General features: G+C 37.3%; 1 protein-coding gene across 1 annotated transcript; it reads right to left on the bottom strand.

The window, feature by feature from the left end:
- Positions 1-1110: 1110 nt before the first annotated feature.
- Positions 1111-19601, bottom strand: LOC145981600 (chitin deacetylase 8-like). Its single transcript, XM_083114962.1, has 6 exons — positions 19401-19601; positions 17144-17340; positions 12214-12481; positions 8359-8477; positions 6452-6589; positions 1111-1763 (listed from the first exon to the last, which is right to left on the bottom strand). The coding sequence occupies exons 1-6, from the start codon at positions 19551-19553 to the stop codon at positions 1481-1483; spliced, it is 1158 nt and encodes a 385-aa protein (XP_082971088.1). The 5' UTR covers positions 19554-19601; the 3' UTR covers positions 1111-1480.
- Positions 19602-19819: the final 218 nt, after the last annotated feature.

Consider the following 19819-nt stretch of genomic DNA (forward strand, 5'->3'; position numbering starts at 1 on the left):
CGGGAAGGTTGTTGTAACAAAAAGATCACGAATTAGTTTTGACTTCAAATATACTTTACCAAGGATAATATCGATAAAATACACAAAAACGAAGAATAAAATCTATCCGTGTGTTTGTGAATGTTGCATGCTTTCTTTCAATCTCTCTCTTTTTTCAAGAGGGATCATTTTTGTTGCAACAACTTTCCCAGAAATATTTGGTAGAGGGGATTTTTTAGGACAAAGTTGTCCCTGTGTAAACCCATATATAACAATATATGCAAAATGAAATAAAAAGAAGAATACAAAACAAATACAGTATAAGTAGGGAATCTTAATTTATATTAACAGAGAGCAAAAACTAAACAAAACTTATACATAATAAAACCATTTCAACCAGTGGCGTGCCCAAGGGGGAGTTGGTGGGGGTTATAACCCCCCCTTTGGCACAGTATTCCTAAAAAAAGAACGTCAAAGGTAGGAAAATATGACAAAATGAGGGCTGACTATCAAGAAATAGTATACGCAGTGGCGGCGATTAGAGGGGACGAGGGGGGCAGTTACCCCCACACTTTTTGCCACTTTTGTCCCCGCACTATGCTAAAACTTATCTACCAAGGGAAAGTAAACTGTCCTTGCCCTCTCCAGTTTTGTAACCATGTCGCTGCCACTGTGTATATGTAACCCTTCCCTTTCGAAAATCCTCGGCACGCCACTGTCAACTATTTAGTAATGTATTGATATTTTTTAACTAGTTGATAAACTGCTATGTATAAAAGTAACAAATTAAATCATTTACATAGAATATATTTAATAATGTATATATTTTTAAACATTAAGTAATATGCTTTCATATGTAATAATATAATAAATAATTAATATATTGTATATGCTGTGCATATGTGTGTGTGTCCGTAATTTAATATTTTCTAAATTAATATTGAAAAATTAAAACAAAATGTCACTAAAGCAGAATCCTCCTTAACACTTCCAGTACAAAAACATTCTGTGTAAACCCATCGGAAATACAAGGAAAGCGGCGAGGTAAAACACTGATGGACAATTTGCGTCCACTGATGGAGCGCTCGACGGCTCCACCTATAAATATTCAGCCTTAAAAATTCAAAAAGAAACGAATTTTGTGATCAAATTTATTTCTCTATTGTTTTGTACAAAAAGTGACAAGCCGAATGGGACTTTGCTTCTTCTTCATTTCTTTTTTTTTATGGCTCACACCGCGTTTGAAGTTTCTAGCCAAGGTTGCTGAGTTCAGGTTCTATTGTTAATATCTATGTTCCAAACTGTTGTTCAATATCATTCACTTTCTTCGAAACATTAATGTCTTTCTGTTCTTATGGTATAACAGTTTTGTGAGGTTATTAATTTAAATTGTAGTGTGAATCATCATGGTTGTTTAAATAGTAAACTTTGCTTGAAAGTTTCAAGCACGACAGGGGAATTTCACAGTTCTGTGAGAATTTCGTGGTTCAAAGCGTACGGCCTATGCGTACAGTACACTGGTGATATTCCCGTATGGATCCCCAAGCCAAGGGTAATGGTTCGGACACGTGGTGCAAGTAGGCATGGTCCTCTCTGAACCATCGGGTGAGGACTGGTAGCGGCAGTTGTTGGTGTTGGGACAGGCGGCGGTCGGAAGGTCTCCACAGGACCACGGCGCGAAGTCTGCGATGTTGCTGCTGGCTGTTGGATTCCGCACCCATTCGATCGCTTGGGCCATCGTCACCACGTACACATCTTCCAGGGACATCAAGTAATCCAAGAATCTGCGAGAAGGTAGACAAGAGTTGAGTCGGTGTTTTAAGTCCATTTTATGCACAGTAAGGCTAATCGGGACTGGGCCTACAGCTTAAAGTGGGATCCGAACCACTATGTGGCTCCACCGGGGTATGGTAGACAAGATTAGAAGGGAGGGGTGACGTAACAAAATGATCAAGGGCCCGCCCGGAAGGAAACAAATTTGCCCCCACCAGGCAGGGGCTAGCCCTCTGGCACTGCCGTCAGCCCCATTTACATCAGGGTGAAGTGAATCGTGAAAATCTAGACAACACATATGCTCGCAACTTGATGAAGGATAAATTCACAGAACATGAACAGCAGCTATTAAATTTGTTCATCTTGTTTATTTACAAGATTCACTAGACTTTAGAAAGTCCTTTCATAGAAGAGGTTCTTTGAACCTTCGTTGCCCCTCTTGCAGCCTCCCGTTTAGACAGAAATCTATGTCTTTAACGTCATCATCCACATTCCGCGTCAAAGGTGAACAGCTTCCAAGTTCTTTGATTCAGCCGGGGGTGGAATGTAAGGAAGGCGCTGATTGAATATTCTGCACTTTTTTTGTAAGGTATAAATATCTGTATCATTAAACGTAGTATGCAGTGTGTAGTTAGGGACCATGTCAGTAGCAGTCAATTACCACTTCAAGAGATGTATTAGAAGATACAGAAAAAAACTTTAGTATTTGGATATTTCTAAATTTTATATTTTATATTAACATATTGGCCCCACCTCTTCCCCCACACACAGGCACGTATCCAGAGGGGGGGCTTAGGGGGCTCGAGCCCCCCCCGAAAGTTTTAGGTTTACACTAGATAAAATGAGGTTTTTGGTTTCTTGTGGTGTGAAATAAAATAATGTTACAATCATTTAAGGAGAGAAATAATTACCGAGGCAAGACGGAGAATGTTCCGTAACCCTGTTATTGATAATAGCATGTATCCAAGATGGGGCACAGGGGGCTCGACCCTCTCCCAAGGAAATTTTTCAGTTTACGTTAGATAAAATTAGGTTTTTGGCTTCTTAAATAATGTGAAAATAATGTAAGGAGAGAAATAATTATCGAGGCAAGACGGAGCATGTTTTATACCCTTGTTATTGTTAATACCACGTATCCAAGGTGGGGATGAGGTGCCTCGAGCCCCCCCCTCAGGAAATGTTTCAATTTACACTAGATAAAATTAGATTTTTGGCGTCTTGAATAATGTCAAGATAATAAATTTATAAATCTGAGAGAAATAATTATCGAGACAAGACGGAGAGTGTTCTATAACACTGTTATTGTCAATAGCATGTATCCAAGGTGGGAATCAGGAGGCTCGAGCCCCCCCTCAGGAATTTTTTCTGTTTACACTAGATAAAATTAGGATTTTGGCTTCTTGATTAATGTGATGATAATTTGGGAGAAATAATTATCGAGACAAGACGGAGAATGTTCTATAACCCTGTTATTGTTAATAGCATGTATCCAAGCTGGGGTTGAGGTGGCTCGAGCCCCCCCAGGATTTTTTTTACTTTACACTAGATAAAATTAGGTTTTTTGCTTTTTGAATAATGTGACGATGATTTAAGGAGATAGACAATTATCGAGGCAAGACGAAGAATGTTCTATAACCCTGTTGTTGATAATATTGCACATAAACTTTTCTTGCGCTTTCGGTGTTGTCGCAGCGCACTTGAGCACTATGTAGAGACTTGTCAGCATTTGGAAGCTACTCAAGAAAGATAGCACCACATGTAGGGCGATTCAATTTCTAATCTCTGGAAGGCGGGAGAGGGTACGTTCTTGAATGAGAGGAGGAGTCAACTACTGGCAATATTAACGAATCGTTTTATCTGCGGAACGTTCTAGAATATAATGAGGATATCAATACCCGGATTCAATTTTTCGGTTGATCTGTACAAAGAATCGGTTAATGAGATTTCAGAGGTAAGTGTGACAATTCATACAGTCGATTGGTGATCAGATCAGTGAGCGTCCTCTGGTTGCTTCATAAGATATAGTGATTCGAAAATGAAGACATTGACGACAGCAGAACTTCCGGGGCCTCAGTGTAATGCTAGTTCGGTTCGAGGGCCGAAGAGATCAAGGCCTCTCTCTCTCTCTCTCTCTCTCTCTCTCTCTCTCTAAAGTGATTATTTCAGCAATACCGGATATTGGAGTGGTTTATTAAAACAGAAATAAACTGCATGGATCAACTGAAAATCAAAGTTTTGAGTGATGATTTAGTTTTGCCAGAACAAAATTTCGTATATGCAGTCCGAGAATTTCATGGTATAAAAAATACTTTTGTTTAAGCCTACTGGGTTCGAAACACATTCAAACACTTAACTACCATAAAGAGACTGCCGAAAATTTTATGAATGACGAGAAGAGAAAGCAAGAAGATGTTGCATATGTAGACATTTTAGGTGGAAATTGAAGGCTCTAGCAGGACCCAAATCAGGGCTCTACCAACTGAGCCATCCTTGACTTCAACAGATTTTTCGATAAAATGTCTACATAGTACATGTCATGTGTATATCAAATCGTAAGGTGTTGCCTGTATAGTGTACAAGCACACAAAATATAGGAGAGAGAAGAAAACTGAGGAGCATTATCACCGGTTGAGGATATTTTTTTCTGTGGTCAACAAGAGCTACTACTTCGAGGTGACCGTGACAGTGGCCTAATAAGGGAGATTTCACACCGTGTCGCCTGAAGATTAGGTTTGTGCGGCCTTTTGTGTAGCTATGGTGTGAAATGTTGCTGTTGATTGGCCCATTCAAATCGACATGTATCACGTGTCCCTTCGGTTTGAAACCTTAAGTCTTGAAAATCCAAGTCACAAGGATGGAAAATTAGGGCCTTGTTAAGGTTAGGTGTGAAGGCAGGGAGACGACAGCATTCTAAAGGATCATATCCAAACCTGCAGGAAGAACGCATCTTACTTCAATCTCCAACGATGATAAAAACTTCTGGTGAGTTGATTTTAAAAAATGTGTCGATAAAGAGAGGCGTGCCCAGGATTTTCGGAAGGAAGAGGGGTTACGCATACTATTTTTGGTGGTCAGTCCTGATTTTGCCATTTTTTCCTGACTTTGACGTTCCTCTTTTTTTAAAAAAAAAAGGAATACTGGGTCAGATGGAATTATTACCTCACCAACCCTCCCTTGGGCACGTCACTGGAGATAAATGAGTAAGCATTTGATCATACTGGGAGACGAAACATTAGATGTGTTGGGAACGGAAGGGTTTTCACTGTGCATTAATTGTTTCGTGATCCACCTGTATTCGAGAAGACTTCCTTTGTTTCGTGCAGATATATGACAAGACAGCGGAAGCTGTGACAGGCATTATTGAACACATGTGAGTGCTAAGGTCTGAATCTGAACAATTTGGTTGGTTTCGGCTTTTATAAGAGCTGAAAACATGGGAGGACAAGACACGTTAGTGGTGTTCAGGCTCGAATCAGAGAGAAATATTCGAGAGCTGCCTGCGTCCAGTTCGCAGCCCACAATTTGAATCTCGCGTTGTCGAGTGGATTGTCCATCCCATGCATGTGTAACAGCTTCGTAAAAACACTCAAAGACACCATAGATGTTTTTATGCCTGATGAGAAGAAATGGACAAACACACATACTAAGATGGTTCCGGCACACAATGTTAATGCATGGAAACAGAGGAGTCGAGTGGTAAAAAATGTTCCGATTTCACGTTCTGATTAAAATGATAGCCTTACAGTGGCAACTATTTAAGGGATAGTTGCTCCCCATTTTTTATTTTTTTTGCCTCACTCAACATTATGGCCTCTTAATGTTAAGCCTTGGCTACCAAGAGAAAGTAAACTTTCCTTGCAACGCCTTCCGCACCCCCCCCCCCCCATCGTTTTGGAACACAATTGCCACCACTGGTCTTGAACATACAATTGTGAGGTTCTTACTATACCCCTTAAAAAAATGGTGTTGAGCCCCCCCCGAAAGGAATTCCTGGATACGTGCCTGCCCACACACATAATTTTCCTCCATTTAATACGGTTAAACTTTTGATAAATTGACTTGGATTACAAAGCTCCACCTGATCTGTTTTTGACTTCAGTAATAACTATGCCCAAACAAGCATTAAGTCTCCAGATTTACTAATCTTTCAGCCAGACATACGAGTAGTTCATCGAAATGACATTCTTCATTTTATATATATATAATTTTCGAGAATTTTCTCCATACCCTTTCTACCCACCCCCTAGAATATTAAGGCGATGCTCTGTGTTCATTTATATTCTTTCTGTTTTAATAATTTTAGTACAAATTTTCACTCGTAGTGTCACAAAAATATTGCAAAATATCACGAAACCTGCGTTTTAGACATAATGGAAACGACAACTTAAAATTATAGAAAAATCAATGTTATTTAAAATTGACCGATTTTTAAAGCTTTCTCAGTTTTCTTATAAAACAAACCGAGTGGAGGGATTCATCAAATCTGCAAAGGTGTCAGTGACAAGGTTCATTAATAATTTACACTACATGGGAAAATAGAATACTTTTAAGCTTTTTCTCTTGAAATCCACTACAACCTCCACAGAAACAAACTGCTGAAGAAATATTTACATATTTCTTTCCATATATACATTAGCATGGCAATGTATATATTAGCATGATGTATATTCCTTAGTGGAACAATGAAATGTCTACTTACTTTGATGCTGCGCTAGAATGCTCCGGTGTAAATAACCATGCTGGATCAACATAGAGCCCGAATGGAGCCCTGTTACCATTATATTGGACATTGAAATTATCCAGTATCAGATTGTAGAAGTCATCTTCTGTTTGGTTCCTGCAAATGGCAATGCCAAAATTATTTTCTTGGCTAAATTCCAAACATTTCTAATACATAGCATTTATACTTGTAACCAATTCACAAGCAGTTTATGTTTTTATATAATAACAATTGCTGAAAGAATAAAATGTTCCATGAATTTTCAAAATTCTAAAATTGAGATCTGTACATGGAAGTTCACACAAAATAAACTTTATGACTAAAGTTTTCCTCAAACTTTTCAATTTTTTTTCATGAACAATAATAAAAAAAACATGTGTCGAACTCATCTATTAGAGTCAGGTAAAAGTCTCTCCTCGAGGATTAATAATAATAATAATAATAATACATTGGTAATATAATAATAATTATTATTATTGCAGGTTTATAATAACAATAATTGTAATGGGATTATTATCATTTCTTCTATTCCACTTCATGACAACTGCTTGACCACACCTATAAAAATTTCTGGTTATGTTCATACTTCTAAGTAAATAAACGAAATTGATGTTTTACGAAACTAGTTTCCAACCATTTGTTAGTACATGATATATTTAAAACAACAATAACTGTATACTGTTTTAAGATTCTGTTCATAACAGATTCTTTTTATTAAAATATGTAACTGATAACTTCATACAAGGTTAATACTTGAAGCGAAATGCACAAATACATGTATATGAAATACACTGTATGCAAATGTAAGAACACCGTAGCTGATGTCTCGACAATTTCAAATAAGAAAAATTCTAATAATTATGAGCAGGGCTAGGATTTTTATGACCTAAAATTCACCGAAATATGCAAAATAGAAAATGCTCTTATGACCTAAAATTGTACAAAATATGCACTATAATTTGAAAAATATGCCCTTATAACTGGACTGTTTCAAACATTAATATGTAAATGCTGAGATATTTTCACATAGGCCTACGTACTTTTTAGTTCAATGCACAATGAATACTTTCTCTAAATTTTCAAATAAAAATGAAAAACATTTTGCCTCAGTCAAGAAAACTAAAACCCTAGAGTGAACATGGGAATAAAAACGAATCCACATCGAAAATGACTGTATATTTCTTGATAAAGCGAAAATATACTGAATATACAACCGAAAATCCATCAAAATATGCTCTATCACGCAGAAATATGCCAAAATATGCCCTTAAAAAGCACCTTAATTTAATTCGTTTCTTCATAATATGAATTTCTATATATTTAGGGAACACATCATCCTTATCAAAAAAATATGCTGTCATGAAAATCCTATCCCTAATTATGAGTAATGTTAAGATATGAGAATTATGTTTTAAAGAAGAAATTAGAAACAGACGTAATTCACGTAACATATATTAATTTTCTTCTCATAAATATTTCATCCTCTCGTGTAATTTTAAAGAATACAAAATGAGAATAGAGCTACAAGACAGTAATTTTAGATTTTGTGAAACCTCCACTTACATTATAAGTTCAGGGATTTTGAAAAATGGAAAGAAAATGGGAAACATATTTGAACCTGAAAAAAAAAGAGTGGGAAGGGTTACATCAGTCTGAACTGTCTCCTATTATGATTAGAAGTAAAAAACGAAAACAAAAAGAAACTTCAGTGGGTATGGTAACCTAACCTCTCCGCCTAACCTTTGGAAGAATACTTATGCAGTCCAGGTTCGATACCCAGTGGAGGTACATAGTGGTTCGGATCCCACTTTAAACTGTAGGGCCAGTCACGATTAGCCTCACTGTGCACAAAGTGGACTTCGAACACCAAATCAATCAATACTTACGCAGTGATGCATCCTAGGATGGTGGAGCAGGGGATCCCTCCCGTGCTGTTCCAATTGACCAAAGGAGCTTCCCAGAGACCAGGGAAAGAATCTGTAGGGCATTCACCGATTGGACACTCCTGTCAGAAGAAAATACAAGGGAAATTTACCATAAGTTATACCATATACATCTACTTCAGTATCGATAACAAGTTGTGTAGTTTTGGTGTTGGTGGAGTCTGCAGCACTATTACTTACATCTAACTACAGTTTGGTCCAAAAATATTTTTCATTGAAAGCCCATGAGAATGAAAACTAACCTAATTTAACCAATAATTTTGAAGTTTACTAATTGAGAACTACCTACACTTTGTCTTGGGAATCCGTGGAGCAAGACCATGTGGTAGTGAAGGGGAGAAAGCGAGTGGGCAGAGCAAAGCAGTGCGCGCTGATGCAAACGGATGGTAGCTGCAGACGCATTTTCCCCTCCATGCCCGCGCTTCCACTCTCATGCGTTAATTGGTGGAGTCAGTACTTGTCCAGATGCATGACACATGCAAGAAAATTACTCTGGGGTGTTGAAATAAAATTGTTTAGTAGAAATGAAAAGAAGCACAACCATCTACAACATTGCCATTAAACATATACGTAATAAAATACAATTCAATTCTTGTGTATGTATGATGTAATTCACGTTGATTGTGAAAGGATGTCAATAATAGGCATACTTATCTACAGTCACCAGTTAATTGATACTTGTTTCTAAAATAAATAATATTGGCGTTCCTATGACATTGAAACAGATTTAAGTTGAAATATATGAAGAAATAAACAAAATTGCAAGTGGGGATATTTTTTTTGAACCAAACTGTACAAACTCCGGTGCACAAAAATATGATAAAATACTCTGACTTTTAAAAAGATATAACTTAGCTCTTCCTTCTCCATTTACAAATGTGTTCTCGCCATTAGCGATAATCCACAACTAAACTCCTCTTGGATTCAATTAAGTCCATTTTAAGGACATGTGAGTTAATCAGGACTTCACCTGCAGTTTAAGCAAGATCCGAGAGGTCACTTTTGAATGGTTGATTCCTCTCAAGTCCACGCAGACGCTGCTCCAGGTTATTCTTTGAAGCGTTATAATTTGTTGGACTTATCTGCCAACCAAATTTTAATATTTATACCTATTGTAGTTCTTGAGATACTGATAGTAGGCACTGTTGCGTGGGTGGATAAACAGACAGAGAAATACGAATGTCACAAAAAGAACATTGATTTTTCGGAGCAGGGGCAAAAAGTAAAGGGGGCTAACTGCCCCCACGCCCCTCTAATTGCCGACGCTGATTTGAAATAACGCCAGCTCTAGAAAAAAAAAAGTCGTTTTCACGTTCAGAAGACACAACGGCGCTTATGGAGAAACCGCACAGTGTTGCCAATACAGCGCTAGCTCATGTCGCCGGGAAATGATGACCTTCCTTCACAATGAAGGTGTTACATATTTTGTATATATAATTATAATTATATGTAATTATTAATATTATACTGTGAACGTTACAGTTACCCTTTTTGCTATGATCCATTGCGATCACTACACACGCGAGTGTAATGCACGAATATGACACTTCAGAAATCACTTAAAAAAGTAAAAATCACTGAGAGCTCACACAACTGAAAACACTTTTTCGAGAGAGGGAAAAAGTCTAAACAGACCAAAGTAGATCTCTCACTCAAGTAAGGGGAACCTGGCACATGGGTTAGATTAAGTTGCAACCCAAACAAACAAATGAGTTATGGCCCACGTGAACTGATAAGACGTGAATGACTCAAGCAAGGCATGTCATATTTCTATCTTGAAGCCCCATATTTTGTCAGGTGTTGGAAAGCCTTTCAAAGGTTAATATGGTGTCTATGAATTTATGTGTACGTTGGAAACTGAAAGGTGATCTTCATTTCAGTATTAATGTCGACAGTAATGTAAACAAAAACAACGTGTATTTGCGACAGCACTAATGTTGCTCACAACAGCAGCATTGGAAATAATTGTCAATTATTAAATTTAAGTAATTTCAATTCTATTATAACAAACTGCATGAAGTTCATATTTTTACTGAATGGAAATAAAATAACAACTGGAAAACTTGTTGGTGATTAGCCGGAATGCTGCGGTGAGTCAGTTCAAGATGGCCAGACAACGTCTCCTGACTTCGCGCGCGGTTCGGGTTAAAAAGAAACTCCAAATGCATGGAAGTAATATTTCTGGGAACCTTTGAGTGGTTATAAAAAATAATTTCATTATTTTCTCCACAACTTTGTCGCTGGAAGTTTTTACTTGGAATTACAGAACAAAAAATGGCCAGCGACGACATTTTCTACTTCACGAATATAAAAAATCTCCACATACTTTATTTGAATATTTTTTAATGCAAATATGCTTTAAAGTATTGATAAATTCTGAGTACCACCGTCACCTATGACAAATAAAAAACAGTGTCAATTTTTTTCATAATGAAAGCTTCAATTTTACGGCATGTTTCAACGTTAGGCATGAAAACAATGTAAAAATTTTGTTTTCACAGAAAATTTGCGTTTTTAATTTATCTAAAAATATGTAAGCAAGTTACTAGTTTTTTGTGTTCACCATCGTATTCTCTACAAAATTTCCTGCAAAACTGCAGGTACCGATTTTACTTAAGCTAAATTTGTAAATCCAGAAATTTCACAACAGCGCGCTCGTATTTCTCATAAGAAAAGCATTGCCCATAAGAGCCCATTGTGTCTTCTGAACGTGAGAACGACTCTAGACGAAAGCATTTTCCTTAACATTTATGCCATGACCAAATTCTACCGTCTAAAGTGAAAAATCTTATGGCTTTCCAGATGCCATGGCATATTTCATGGCATTTCTGAAGAGAGATTGCCCTGCTCACGGATTCCATTCCTCCCACTATATGGCTTCTTTATGGATATGCAAGAAAATTTAATTTGACGATCTAGCATGTGTATATATATATATATATATATATATATTAATTTTTTTCATTCTTGTGAAAAATAAATGCATAGTGCAAAAAACTCAGAAAGATGACTAAAATCGACTAACAGTTGATAGGGTCAAAAAAAAAAGAAAGAAGAAGAATTCTGAAGAGAGAACCCGTCCTATTTCCGCAGCATTTTTCGTAGCATAACCACTCAGAAGCGACCTCTAGGTCACGAGTGAAGTTGTAATGGCGGCCGCGCGTGAGATGTAAACAATGTATCACTTCAAATTTTTAAAAGCCGATAACTATTCAACCGAGAGGAATAACGTTTCGTATAAAACGTTATTAGGTACAAAACAGTGGCGCTGCTTAAATACATACTTTACAACATTTACTGTACACGTATGGAAGAATATTTTAGTTGTTTCAATTGTAAAGCCCAAGCACTCAGCATGGATGGTGTAACTCGGCGTGCCATTTGTGTTGTATGTATTATACATTGTAATCGTAAAAGCTAACCGAAATGTTACATGAAATGCTTCCGTGTAAAGTACAAGATTTTTGGAAGCATTTACATTGTATTATTTATGCTAGCAAAAAAGTTAAAGGAAATGCTTCCGTCTAAAACCGGCCTAACAGAGTTGAAATACTGCTACAGTGTATTGGTATATTAAAAGTAAGAGAGGGGAATTATTGCTATAGTGATTTTTTAAATGTGAAGTAACAAAGGTGAAATACTGTCGAACTCAAAAGGCAGTAATCCCAAATAAACAAATAAAAAAACTCCACATAACAGGTACGTTTATAGCAATACCCATAAATGAATCTTCCTTAAATGTTTCTCAAACCATGTATTCTCACACGTCTTCATAAAATATATGAAAATCCCACGAACCTGTAATGACTCATAATCCAGCGTGTAAGGCCAGAGTCCTGGGTTCATGAATGTGCGCGTGGGCCATGATGAGTCGTATTCAAAACCAAGATCCTGAAGAATCTTAAAGTAGGGGTTTCCTGGCAACTGCAAGATTGGAATCCTCGCCCCTTTGATATCTGTAGCAGGAATGTTCGCGAATGTCGAAATGATGGCCCTAGCTCCTTCGAACTCGTTCTGCAGGCCTTCGGTGTCTAGATGAGTCCAGTAGGCAACCGTGTTGTTATTCCTAGAAGCAAATAGGTGAATCCATGTCAAGCGCACGGCCATGAATTAGGCTGGTGGCAGAAGTTGGCGCTGTTGCCACGTCGGAGCACAACCCCGTGTGTTTAAGGTTTAAGAGAATGAAAGATCTCGTTATAGAGTTGGTCCTTGTGATCCATGTGATACAAACTGACAGTATTTGCTCGAAAGCTCAGGGATCAGGGCCGGATTAAGACTAAATTGGGCCTGATACTGCATGCTGATAGCATTAACTTGAAATCTTCGGTGAACAATAAACACAACGACGTTATAGTTACGTCAAGAATAATATTAACTGTATAATAAGTAACGCTGTGTGTAGGCGTCCGAAATTGGGGCTGCAAATTTCATTCTAAGCATGGACGTCCGCAGGATTTTTTCTAGGGTGGGGCAAGGAAGGTATTTTTCCCAGGGGGGGCAAACAATTCACATTTTCCCCAATAATAGTGTTGTTTTCTCTAAACAACCTTGCTTAAATTTGAATAATTCATATTCATGCAATAATTCACACATATTATTGTGACTGAAATGAAATTATATGTATGAAATATATAATTTTAGGTTGACTTTCATTTTCCAGGGAGGGGCCACGGTCCCCCTTCGGGACGCCCATGATTCTAAGTTTTATATTCAGGTTAATATAGCAAAAGAAAAGTTTTCAGCTTTCGGAAAATTCTAGTCTGTTTTAATCTGGGCCTATTTCAGGAATAGGCCTAATGCTGCAGCATCAATAGAACCCACCATAATACGTCACTGTCAGGGATGACACAGAAGTGCCCCGGGAGAGGTCGGTCTGACGCTCGAACTAGGCAACACAGCCTTAACTTAACGCTAGCGTTATATTATTTTTTCTGAAATTGTAAATATGGATATTACATAGCTGTGTTGTTTTTTTTTTTTGGGGGAGGGGGGTAGGATACACTATAAAATATTTCGTAGTTGCCATTTGTTTTAAAAGTTGTTCAAAGACAAAAATGGTAATGGGGGGTTATTTTATGGGAGGTGGTGCATGTACCACTTTGGTTTTTCCCGAGTTCTTTAGCTACTACTTCCATTTGAAAATGTTGATTTTCTAAAAATTTCGGGAGGGGCTGTAGCCATATCAGCTCCCCCCCTGAGTTTGTCAATTTGCTTGTATGGATCAATATGGAGAAAATGCAGTAGATGCTGGTTTGTCCCTTGTGTCCCCCTCCATCACGCCTTCCACACACACACTTCGAGCACTGGTCTAGCTCATTCCGTACTTTTGAACTAATATTTTTCGTCGACATTCGCTTTTCCAATGTTAACCATAACCTCTACCAAGTTTCAGCGATATCCGTTGCTTCGAAAGGCCGCCAGAGGGCTCTGTGTAGAGCAACTTTATTTGTGGACACCCGGTACATTATTATTTTACATCTTCGCATCTCTTTTTACACAATTTTGGCAACAACCCACCCGCTTTATGCTAACAAGTTAGATCATATTTTTTTTTTAAAAAAAAACTTAATTGATTGATTTGGTGTTTAAGTCCACTTTATGCACAGTAAGGCTAATCGGGACTGAACCTACAGTTTAAAGTGGGATCCAACCACTATGTGCCTCCACCGGGAATCGAACCCTTGATTACGAGGCAATGACGCTACCACTACGCCATAGGGGAGGCTTTAAAAAAACTTAATTCCGCAACATAATGATCAGATTTATCGGAAGCAATACTGTTAATTTATGTAGAGCTTTGTACAAAGTATTAATGTTATATTTTGAACCAGTGGCGTATGCTGAGTTCAAAACCTGGACTAGCTCACTATGACATGTAGTCGCAGGCTATGGAGGAAGATAATTCAGGTTGCCAACTCCTAAACATTCAGGTTGCCAACTCCTAAGAATTCAGGTTGCCAACTTCAGAATCACCATTATTTTATGATTGAAATTAGTAAATTTATTCACGATTTATAATCGATATTTACTCTGTGCTTTACTGTTTATGCTTCAGGCTTCGCAGATAGCATAGCTACCCTAGAATATACACTCTTGCTTTGAACGTTTATTATATGTTGCAAGTCGATTATTCTTTTCAGTTATTTCTTTAAGCTATATTTAGGAGTATTCTTGTGTTACTCCCAAGCTGACAGCGTCGTAGTGATTATTAATAACATGAATAGGTTTCCAATATTGACAAACATTTTCAATGGGTGCACTGAAGGAAGATTTAGATACGAAAAGTTACAATTTTCATGAACATCTCTGCAATTGTATCTTTGGAAAAGAAAAAAAATGTGCTAGAGAGATGTGAATGTTTTCTGTACATGTACCGGTATTACAGAGAAAGGAATTATTTATTTTGATTAAGAAAACACGTTTGAATAAGCTTCTTGGTGACGATAAACAAAATATTGGTAGTCTTTACTAAATTTGATAATTTTGACCAAATTTTTTGGTAATTCTAAAAATGTGCATAGTGATTTTTATCACTAAAATTCAAGAAACCATTTTTTTTAGTCACTGTTTCCTTTGTTGATTATGTATGTGCAGCTATTTATTTATTATAATAATTACAAAAATTACCATCATTATTAAGAAATAAAAATCAATTGTTGCATTCACTAAAACTCACAAAAAACAATATTTTTTCATTAATGCTTTTTTGTTTATGTAGGTGTAGTTATTTATTAATTATAATAATTACAAAAATTACCATCACTACAAACCAATTGTACACTGTCACTGGCATGGGTATCTCGAATAACAAGCATTCAAAACGGGTGCCTGATTCCATCAATTGCATTTTGCCTCATATTTACATTACATTTACGCTTTTATGAACAAAAGCAATACAGAAATATTGGGAACAATGTAATTTATTCACAGTTGAAAAATCGAAAAACTAAAGATGGTGGACCAGACCCCCCCTCCCCTTTTCGGGTAAGCTTTTAACTAGTGCTTGGTTACCAGACACTCGGCACGCCACTGCTTATATCTTTATAAAAGGGTTTAGAAATGGAAGCCAGGAATGTAAATTGACCTTTGTTTCCCAAGTATGTTTTGTCTCGTGAGAGGAATTTCAAACGTCAGTATGTGTTGCTGCACAAATTTGCAATCTCAACTTGCTCTTGTTTTGTGCTACCTGGTATTTTAGTGAAAATATTTAGACTTGTGTAACTTTTAAAATATGTAACACCTGCAACGTACTGGTTTAAATTAGCTCAGTATCGAAATCACTAGTTGTCACATTTATATGAAAGAAAATCCAAGACAAAAATGGCGTCTGAAAACGTAGTAGCAATTTTGGAATTACAAATTACAAGGCAGAATCAAGCGAAATCCTTAATTTGATTTTGTTTCTTATCTAGTAGATTTCTGTATGTAGGGTTGCACAAGTTTGCTTCATGTTAACACAGACCTATTGCTGATACTACATGTATTTTCAAGCTTGAGTTCGTGCCTGCGTACCTTAAGAAGAATAAGTCTTCGGGGTCCATGTGCATTCACTTATGAGCCACTGCGAAGGCCTTTCCACCCATCTGAGTGCAAAGCGAACTGACGTGAATTTTTTTTAAGTTTTAGGCTGACAGAGGGCAAGAAACCACTCCTCTTCACTGGTGCAAGTGCGCAGGAGGCGCCATCTTTAAAATAACAAAAATGGCGTTTTGAAGCTCACTTGATTAGTGTTGCAGCCTTGAGGTCGTTTTGTAAATAACAGTTGATACCTCGAGCTGTATACAGTCTGCCCTACAAATTTCATTGGACTTTTAAGGTCTTCGTGTGACTTGTAATATTTGCAATCAGGCCCGTAGCTAGAATTGATCTCCAGGGGGGGGGGGTCACGGGTTATCGGGGGGGGGGCTTTGTAAACCAAGTCCATTTTTAAAAAAATATTAAATGAAGGTAAATTATGTGTGGAGGGCGCTCATTCATTTATAAATATCATATACTACACAAATACTACATTCTTCTACATCTTTTAAAACATCTCTTGAAGTGTTAATTGACTGATACTGAAATTATCCCTTACACACCCCATACTATTTTAGATGATACAGATATGTATATCACACACAAAAAACGCACAATATTTAATCACAGTGCCTACAGTATATTCCACCCCCGGCCGAAGCAATTAAACTCCCCTTCCTTCCCAAAACTTGGGAGCTGTTGTTGACCTTAGACGCAGATGCGGAGGGAACTTGCATGATGACATCAAAGTCACAGATTTCTGTCTAAACGGGAGGTTGCAACAGGGACAGTGAAGGTACAGATAAAGAAGCTCCCCTATGAATGAACTTTCTGAAGTCTAGAGAATATTCCAAAGCTACTTCTGCTCATAACAAAATGAGCGAATGTAATAGATGATGTTCATATTCTGTGGATTTATCAAAGTTGTGAGTTGTCTACATTTTCACTCTTCACTGCAAACAAATTATGCAAAGTAGTTTACCTAATGTAAAGGGGGCCTGATGGCAGCGCCAGGGGGCTGACGGCATTTCCAGGGGGGCCTCAGCCCCCCTGGCTACGGGCCTAATTGCAATTTATTAAAATAAGCATGTCAAAACTGCTATGGCGGTTCTATTGGTGTTCCTAGTCACACCAGGCACCAACTGTGAAGTGCTTTACAAATATACTCCAGAGAAATAAGTCACAGAAATTCATAACCGGTTCTGACACTTACGATACCGATCGTGCTGCGATCTCGTGGCCCTCGTTGTAAACTTGGTTGGCGAGAGTGTAATTGCTGTAATCGTGGGTAACGAAAAAGGTGACTCGAAATGGGCAGCCGTTTGGATTCTGTCTGTCCTGGATTAGTGGCTGGTAGTAGGAGTTCCAGTACAAGCTAGTTAAAGCTCCGTCGAAAGTCAGCACCACCATCTGCAACAATATATAATGTTAGCGATTAGAGTTTGTTTATTTCTATGCAAAGTTTTTGACAAGATGGATTGATTTAAATTATGTTGATTAAATCACTTTAAAGAAATAATTTATAGAATAATGTACATAAGGGTTTTGTAGATATCAGAATCACTTTTGCTGAAAGTACATTAATCTCGTAATCATTTTGTGGTGTCTATTAGGCTCTAAGGAAGGAAACGAAATATATGTACTGAAAGGGGGAGGTCATACGAAAGGATGACACTCACCTACACTGGTCCTCTAGGTTACCCTGGATCGGACTTCTCAGTTAGCTTAATTGGTTAACTGTAGCCCTTGACTTGGTCACTTGTGTCGGATTTTATACCCTTCTTAAGTTTTTAGTAATGAAAAGGTATGGAACTTCCTTCCAATAAAGATTGGTTTATTATCAATAATGCACAATGTACGTACAATGATACTTAATCCCTGGCAATCTTAGATTAGGTTAACTGACGCAGATTTGATGACAAATCTGAAACGTGTAACCCTTCAAAGATTATTCACAATTGCTTTGGTATCGCAAGCAACTAGAGCCGAAACAGCAGGTTATGAGACTAGCCCAAGCAAATTGCTGCGTGCGAGGACCGGGTAGTTCTCCCTACAAGGTAAACTTGTGATACCAGTAATAGGGTAAGAAAGCCCCAATATACAGAAAACGGCTTTTATTCTACACGGTTATTTACAAAACACCAAGGAAGCTTGGTCGATATTTACATGTAACTATGGATTTACATAATTACATCATGCAATTTAAAATTTTACAACATTTACATAAAATAATCAAAGTTTGTAAATAACATACCTTCCTAATATATTTCTCAAATGCCAAAAACGTTTACACAATTATTAATTTTGTTGTTTTTAAGAAACGCAGATTAGTTCTCGAACATTCTTAATCTTGTGCAAGTCACAGATAATGTAAGCTCGCGCAGATGTTGATTTCCTGCTTTACAAATGGTAACATGAACTAATTCGACTGGAGCGACACAAGGAACTGTAATATGCAAACTGTAAACACACTTATCTTGATATAAAATTCAATAACTTTTATAGGCAAAAATAGCAAACATTTTGTGTAGAAAAATATACAAAATACTAATCAATGTTAAACCGTAAGTAGTGTAATTATCATTAAATTGTAAATGTACATGACAGCTGATATTTTGCAAACTATAATTTTTAAAAATGCCAAAATTCAGCTACAAAGACTTTATTTTAAGTTACAAATTATATAGTATATCCAGAATGTTTTATTTTCACTGGAAGAAAAGTTACTTAAATTATCATATTTTCATTAGCACACTCAACAAACCACTTAAAATTCCATTGATTGCAAATTGAAAATTTTAATATACTACGAATGCTCATGAACAATGATTTGTGTGACTAAGGGGAGATAGGGACGGTGAATATTAAGACACATTAAGAAGAAAATAGTTTCCCACATAAAATTCACATCTCAATGCTATTACGTGTTTTATTAATATATTTATATACGATGAGAAATGGAGAAGAAATAACAAGTCGGTCTAATTTCTGTGTTCTGGGGATTGCTGGGTTCAGTGTTCTTACAGATGAGTCTCTTTGTTGTCCGTTCTTTGTGTATGTTTTCCATATTATTTCAGTAAAGTATATTTGACTCCCAAACTAATTGTTTATGTACGTTGTTACAACAAAAATTGTACCTCCCGGAAAAATTTGGTGGGAGGGAAATTTCAGGACAAGATAGTTGGCGGGGTGGGGGATTCCCCCTGCCCCCTCGAGATTTCGCACCCTGATATACAGTGTCAGAAACAGAAAAATGAATATTTACATATAACTTTTTTATTTGCTTGGGCCGGTTTTTCAATGTCCTGTTAACCTTTCTGTATTAGAAAAAGCCTATAACATAATTTATATTATGGTGCCAAAAACCATACAAGCCATTTTAAGCAGTTCTTTTCGACATCACGCGACGTAAACACAGCTCCAACTCCCATCTCCAAGAGAAAACATTCTATAAGTGAATGATTGATTACCTGCGGAGTGTCGCCTGCAGATAAACCTCCAGGTATCCCTGTAGAAGAGCAGCGACAGTCCGGCGCTTGACAGTTGTCTGTCAAGCACGCTTCACCTCGAACGCCTGCAAGAAGGGCGCACACACCCAACAACGCGTACAACGCACACTTCATCTTCGCAGCAATAGGAGGGGTGTCCTCAACACAGACTCTTCTTATATGCCAGGCTATTATGTGATGAAACTGATACACAATGTTTTTAAAAAATATATTTTATCTTTCCCTACCATTGACCACAAATACCGGTACTTTCTTTTCCATTTGTGAACTTTAGCAGAATTCTTCAATCTTATCAGCCTGCTATCAGGATATTATCTGCTCTTTGAGTGCTGCAGCGAGAGGATTTCGCTCGTGCGTAAAATAGTTCGCACGGACGGCGC

The sequence above is a fragment of the Lepisma saccharinum genome, chromosome 29 (assembly GCF_977018435.1).
Source record: "Lepisma saccharinum chromosome 29, izLepSacc3.1, whole genome shotgun sequence".
Taxonomy (NCBI): domain Eukaryota; kingdom Metazoa; phylum Arthropoda; class Insecta; order Zygentoma; family Lepismatidae; genus Lepisma; species Lepisma saccharinum.

What these genes read in the sequence shown, in the direction of transcription:
- LOC145981600 (XM_083114962.1), bottom strand. Translation starts at nt 19,553, where the DNA reads ATGAAGTGTGCGTTGTACGCGTTGTTGGGTGTGTGCGCCCTTCTTGCA. An exon ending in CTGCAGGCGACACTCCGCAG is followed by an intron (nt 17,341 to 19,400) that starts GTAATCAATCAT and finishes ATATTGTTGCAG; the next exon opens with ATGGTGGTGCTGACTTTCGA. An exon ending in ATCCTAGGATGCATCACTGC is followed by an intron (nt 6,590 to 8,358) that starts GTAAGTATTGAT and finishes TGCCATTTGCAG; the next exon opens with GAACCAAACAGAAGATGACT.